General features: G+C 37.3%; 1 protein-coding gene across 2 annotated transcripts; it reads left to right on the top strand.

Moving 5' to 3' along the window:
• Window positions 1-236: 236 nt before the first annotated feature.
• On the top strand, window positions 237-6878 carry spata9 (spermatogenesis associated 9). Of its 2 annotated transcripts, XM_062972249.1 has the most exons (5): window positions 241-492; window positions 1459-1547; window positions 2567-2794; window positions 4888-4983; window positions 6567-6878. In XM_062972249.1, the coding sequence occupies exons 1-5, from the start codon at window positions 432-434 to the stop codon at window positions 6789-6791; spliced, it is 699 nt and encodes a 232-aa protein (XP_062828319.1). In that variant the 5' UTR covers window positions 241-431; the 3' UTR covers window positions 6792-6878. The 2 variants fall into 2 exon arrangements, with proteins under 2 accessions (XP_062828320.1, XP_062828319.1); XM_062972250.1 differs by lacking the exon at window positions 4888-4983 and having other exon boundaries at window positions 237-492.
• Window positions 6879-7226: the final 348 nt, after the last annotated feature.

Genomic DNA, 7226 nt, shown 5'->3' on the forward strand with positions numbered 1-7226 from the left:
TGCTGTATACCTCAGGAACAAGCCTACCTTCTGCTATTAAGCTTTTATTAACTCAAGGTTTTCAGCTAGCCTCTTGATGGCTATAAATTTTAGCGATACTACTGAACTTGTGGTTCTTTCCTAATAGCACAGAAAGAAAATCTCATAAATTACCGGTATGTCTTTTAATTTTCTGCAGTGATATATTTCAGAATCCTGCCTCTTAGAGCTATAATGATTGGAGGGGAGGCAATTTTCTTGCGCACACTTACACACTGGGGTCAAGCAAGGCATAATGCCTCAGAGAGCACATTGTGTCCTCATAAAGGTTTCCTGCCTTGAGGGTGGAGATATGAGTGTGTATGGGATACTGCCATTTGTGGCCTGAAAGGCCAGTTTAATTAGGAAACGCTATATACTCATTTAAGGAGTGGAAGGGAGGAACGTACAAAATGACTCTCAGGCCAATTGGATGGATCTGTGGGGAGATGGTGAGAAAGTTTGCTGGACAAGGTATGACTCCATGACATCTTAGATTCCAAGGATATTGCTTTGCCTTTTGTACACCTTCACATTCATTCTTACACACACACACACACACACAACATGCACACAAACACATATATACTACCCCTTTGCTGTTTCTGCACAAGACAGCAGGTTAAAGTGAGAAAACAAGAATTCTCCATGCCTTTAAGGGGAGCTGATCTACCTTTATCTCCACTGGGACAAAAGTGTATGTCAAAAAAAACCCTGCCTCTAAAACTCAAGGCTAGAATCAGGCATACATCTGTCAACTTAAAATACAGAGAGCTGCTAGAAAGCTGCTTATTTTTCCCTTCCCCAAATCCTGGCATTTCAGGAAGAAAAATTACTACCCTTTTTAAAACTATTCATGAACAAGAATTATGGATAGGAGTAGAAATATTATTAGATGTATAAACAAGTGTTAAATTTGTTTTGATTGTTATGTTCAATATGTTTCCCTCATGGTCAAAATATTTATGACTTTAATCTGGAAGTGCTGTAATTTGTTTTTGCCTCATAAAGGTCCTGTGATAAAGATCAAGATACAAATATTTCAATAAATCCTAAAGGCAGAAGTCAGGATATAATATCGTTTGAAATGGACATAACTATACCAGATTTTGAAGTGTTATTTTTTAACTATAACTTTCAGAATTCCTTAATTACAGGGAGGATTTTGGAAGAAATAGTACAAAAAAGAAATAACTTTCTGAAGCTCTGGTTAGCCCTGAAAACCAAAGGTATTCATAGATAGAGCCTGGCAAAATCTGGATACAATGGGACTTTCATTTTCAAATAGTGGCTAAAATGAACATGGTTTACTATTCCCACAAATCACTTACTGGATAATTCATGTCCTTTCACCTTTTCTAAACATATCAGTAATCATTTGACAGGAAGTGTAATTTAGAAGATTGTATATATTCATTTAACCATGATTTTTTAATTCAGCCGAGATGATACAGAGAGCCTTCTTGGAAATCATTGATGAGATTAGGGATGAATTTCCAAACTTACTGAGACTAACAAGTTCAAACCAGGTAAAGTTTCTGAACCATTTTATTTCTTTGTTTGCTGTATTTATGAAATGGCCTGTAAAAATTGTTGCATTTTTCATTTAATTAAAATTTCTGCTATAGGCTAGATTACAGAGGAAGAAACTGGCAAACAATTTCTGAGTACAGTCACATTTGTGGTTTTGACTTTTGTAGATTTGATTATTCAAGGATTTAATTTTAAAATGTTCTCTCTAGTCACCCTGGAGGATCTAGAGATGATGTGTGGTTAACTTCCTCTAATACTGCTGGATGGATGACCTAGAACAATGATGGCAAACCTTTTAGAGACCAAGTGCCCAAACCGGGAAGCGGCTCTTGGGGGGGGGGGGTGAGTGGAGGGGGGGAAGGCCGGGAGGTTGACAAGCAAGCAAGCGGGGTGGCAAACAGGTGAGCAAGGGGGTAGTGGATGGGATGGCGAGTGAGCTGGTATCTTGTTCAATATTAACGATCTTGTAAAATGGATTTATGACATCAGAACCACCATTTATGGTTGTTGCACGTTGCCCCTCCAATCTACCTTTTCAGCGGTTCAGTTCTTCCCACCAAAAGGATTTCCAAGGACATTGTTTTGCTATCCAGTCCCTTAGAAAACCTTCTTTTAGAGACGGAGCCTATGCTACTGAAATAGTAGGTTTTTAGAGTAACACTGAAAGACAGTGCTACCAAATATTCTAGCAGCAAACACTGAACTTGACTGGGGGAAAAGACCTAGTCAAAAGGAAACAATGCATATTCATTTTACAAATCAGGAACACTCTAGATAAGAGATAGAATCAATATAATACAAAGCCAGTCATGGTAGATGTGGAGTCCACACCTTTTGCTTGCTGTTATTGAAATAACAAGATTCCGAATCCCTTGAAGAGCTACTGCAGATCACCAAGAGACCTATCAACACATCCAACTCTATGCCCCCCCCATCTTAATGCATCCAGGTGCCTTTTTCTGTTCTAACACCTCCCATAGTAACTTGACTCTTTTGTTGTTCTTTTGTGTTTCAGCAAAGAGATCGAACTGTGAAGGAATCTGGGACAGTTATGGGAAGGGTATTCTCTTCACCTCATGGAGTCATAATTAGGAATGGACTAACTAAAATTTCTCGGTCTTCAAAATCTATTGCTACATTCATACAGCCACAACTTGCAAAAAAATTGGCAGAGCTGAATATGCTAACACGTCGTCTCCTGAATACACTAAATGGTCCCAAGAAACCTCTATTAAGAGTGAAGGTAGGGAAGAAACTGGGTTGTTTTATCTCTCATATTTTCTATGTGCTCTTTTGTATAAAAGCCTTGAGGATATTGAGTTGGATCCAGTTCATCATAAGTCATTATTAAATTGAGTTCTATTTATTTCAAAGTGTGACTAAGTCTGGGTGCAACCCTACATTTCAACAACCAAGCCTTCCTTTTCTCTCTTAGTTGGGTCTAGTTTTTCCAGATAAGGAACATGCCAGGCCCCAAAATTACAAGTCCAAAATCTAAAATTGGCCTCTGCTCATGTTTCTAAGCATGATACATTAAACAGCAACCATTATTCCCCAGAGCACAAAACATAAACAATAAATATCAAATCTAGCAAATGTGAAAATATTTATCCAATTGGAAATTATGTTGTCTGAACTTCTACTCTAAAAAGGAAGGAAAAGGTGTTGCTCTGCTTTTAATGCCTTCAAAAGCTCTGCTTTTTAAAGGATATAGGACTTGTAGTCCAACCAAATCAATTCCCTTTGTACAGTAAATGGGCAACAAGTTGCTGCTCTAAATAACCTAAGATAAAAGAGGACCAAGAATACAAATGTATGTAATTTTCAAGACACCACTCTTGTCCTGAGATTTCTCCACCTTCCCTTGAAAATTGGAGAAGAGGGTCTGAGTCCTCATATCTGGGTTTAAATGGTAGTCATTCATGAATATGACTGATAGCATTCTGTTTCTTGTAGTTTCAGTTCCGTCTACTTCTCTAAGCAGAATGCATACCAATAACTGTATTTATTGATTCAATACATCTTCGCTATATTTCTTGCTATGTAGGAGAGAAAGTAAGAAATGTAATTGTAGGCAGATGTATGATGCCTTGGAGACTGCTGTATTAGCTATTGAAAGCAGATGCTCTAGATTTAGGCCTTTTCAGTACGGTCAAAGCAATAAATGGTAACCCAAAGAACAGAAGCTATGAAGTTAGAAGTGGGAATTCCAAAATATACATCTATCTAATTAGTGGGGATGGGAAACCAATAGCTCGCTCAGGGGCAGAGTCCTTGCTTTGCATAGAAAATGTTGTAGGTTCAATCTGCAGCCTCTCCAAATGGGGCAGTTTTGAAAAATGTAAATAACAGTAGCAATAGCTCTGTACGTATAACTGTTATATATCATCCCTTGCAGTAATCCTAAGGAGCATCCTTCATCTGAAGCTAAAATTGAATTTGGGTGGGAGACTTCCAAGCCAAACACTGTTTTCAAGCTACATAAGAGGAAAAGAATACATTCTCTCTCCTTTATCTGCCATAGTCCTGATAATTATCAGAAGTTCCTTCTTCATTTGATGCTACTTGCATTTTTTTTTTAAAACCCTGCATACTAGATGCAAAGATATGTTTACCATTATGTGCTATCTGGGTTTTGGTGCATAGGCTGACAGTGGGAAACTTACAGCCTAATTGTATGAAAAGCAGAAAGCATGGGAAAAGATGCCTTTGCAAATGATCATTACAAATATATATTAAGCTGAGGAGCGGGAAACTGGAAGAGAGATCCCTCCACAAGCCATCAGCTCTAGCTTTGCTGTACCCACTGATGAACTTTCCCCATGGACCTTTATTGGAGAGTTTCCTGATATAAGTAATTACATCATGATGTAATTCCCTGATGTAAGCAATTACTGGACCAAGGGCAAGTATTCCCCTACATCATTACCAGAGTCTGCTACAGCAAAAGACAAAGCTTACAACATCTTGAAGATCAACATTTTGATGGCATAGGCTTTGAGGGTTAAAGATGATTTCCACAAATGCATTCCTTGATCACCTTATGCCTATTTATCAATGGAAAAAACAATCCCACTGAGTACTTCCAAGTCAACAGGGTTGCAATTTTATGTTTTGTTGAAATAATTGGGAATGAATTTAGAAACCTGCCTAATGTGTTAACTTTGGAAATCTACCTAAAATGCTACCAAATCCATCCAAAGTTAAGCAGTTTCTCCCACCAATTTCAATGACAAAGATATGTTCATATTTTTTTAATCAATGGAATTTAATAGGCTCATTACTAAATTGCAATGTGACCAATGAGTGTCTTGCTTGATTCTTCTCTCTTTACAGAATAGTACTTTGTTCTTTTATGATATCATTTCCTACCCAGCAAAGACTGCACTCACTAGTGTAATGTGTGTTTCTTATGCCACATTAATTTTTCTGGTAAGTTAATCAATACTGTTATTCTCAACCTGCTTTTCTTATGTTCACCAAATAGAATGTTATTCTTAGCTGGCATATGTATGACTACTTAATTGCTTTTAGGGCTTTTATTAAACACATTTTAATCTCATTTATTAATGAGACTGATGGTTACAGTTGTGTCTTGCTCTTTAAAATGCCGCATTGAAATGAAAAGGATGGCTAACATAGTACATCATAAAATGTCCTGGATCTAGACCATATGCTGCGAATCCTATGTCATGGTTCAGTTGGATATATACATACACACACACACACACACACACACATACATACATACACACAGGTTGAGTAACCCTTATCCAGAACTGAAATATTCTAGATTCCCAAATCATCCCCATAGGTGACTGAGATCAGGACCATAGCCAGGGAAAAAAATTGTGTGTGTGTGGGGGGGGGGGGGGTGAAACTTTTTTTTAGTGAATCATGAAGAGTAGTTCCATAATGCAAAATAATTTGGAAATCAGGCTCCATTGATAACCTTCAGTGGACACTCAAGACAGATAAACTTCAGTGGACACTCATGGGTATTTGGTTAATCAGTTAAAATTTATGGGTAAACCAGGTTTTTTTAAAACTTGAAAAATTTCAGGGGGTGTGTGTGAAACCCCTAACCTGCTCCCCTTAGCTATAGCCCTGATTGAGATGGTGACATCATTGCTTTTTGATGGTTAAGTGTATACAACCTTTATATTATTTTTAAAATATTGTGCATAAAATTACCTGAAGGCTATGTACATAGAATGTATATGAAACCTAAATGAATGTTGTGTTTAGACTTGGGTCCCATCTCATTATGTGCAAGTAAGGATTCCAAAATCCAAAGGAAAATCCAAAATACAAAACACTTCTGCTCCTAAATATTTCACATAAAAGAGACTTAACCGGTACTTTAATTTTCATACTGTTCATCTAATTGATGGCTGCCATTAACATTTAGAGCACTTATATATAGCATAAGAAGTAGAAGGAAAAACATGGTAAGATAGGAAATGGAAGACAAATGCATCCTGAAGGTCACCACCCTCTGCCATAACATTATGTGGTAGAAATAGGAAGTTTCATCAGGAAGCATTCCTCATACATGGATTGTTTATGGGAGTGGTTCAGTTCATGTCAGATGGCTGAAAGACCAAACCCTTTCAAATGCCAAAAGAAAAGTATGTTTGTCTGAATCTATCCCACTAAGAGCTGTGATAATTTGCAATTAAAGCTAGAACTAGTAATAGATCACAAAGGGTGCATTAACACTATAGAATTACTTTAGTTTTACACCACTTTAATTGCTATGACTCAATGTTATAAAATCCCGAGATTTGTAATTTGTTGAGGCACCAGAACTATTTGTCAGAAAAGGCTAAATACCTCTTAATGCTACAACTCCCGTCATTCCATAGCATTAAGCAATGGTAGTTAAGGTGGTGTCAAACTGCAACTATTCTATAATGTAGACGTACCCAAAGTATACCTCTTATGTTAGCCAGAAACAGAGTATTTATTTTAAAAAATGCATTTCTTTAAACATATGTATTTTATCATTGCAGGCAATCTCCATTAATAAAATACTGGGAAAAATAAAAAGCCTTGTTGAAACACAAAAACCTTCCCGGAGAAACAGCAGTGATAATGTTGATGCGGATGGATTTCCTAGAGGCAATGAAACAGCAAGTGTCCCCATACAGCAAGAATCTTCAGACTTTATTATGAAAGCACCAAAAAATGGAGAGAGCATCAAAACACTGCTTTCATCTATGGATCAAGAAAATTAACTGTAATACTCCCTTGGAGTGTGCATATTTATGTGACCTTTCTTCTTATGCACAGTGTTTTATTAAATACATGCATGCGAAAACATAGCTAAATATTGTTTAGAAAATAAGGGGAGAGTCCTAAATATGATATATATAATATTTGGTTGGAAATACACTTACAAAATGTATCTGTTCTGACTTCCATACAAATTCAACTTAGAATCATAGAATCATAGAGTTGGAAGAGACCTTGTGGGCCATCCAGTCCAACCCCCTGCCAAGAAGCAGGAAAATTGCATTCAAAGCGCCCCTAACAGATGGCCATCCAGCCTCTGTTTCAAAGCCTCAACCACACTCCAGGGCAGAGAGTTCCACTGCTGAACTGCTCTCACAGTGAGGAACTTCTTCCTAATTTTCAGGTGGAATCTCCTTTCCTGTAGTTTGAAGCCATTG

This window comes from Anolis carolinensis, chromosome 2, assembly GCF_035594765.1.
Source record: "Anolis carolinensis isolate JA03-04 chromosome 2, rAnoCar3.1.pri, whole genome shotgun sequence".
Taxonomy (NCBI): domain Eukaryota; kingdom Metazoa; phylum Chordata; class Lepidosauria; order Squamata; family Dactyloidae; genus Anolis; species Anolis carolinensis.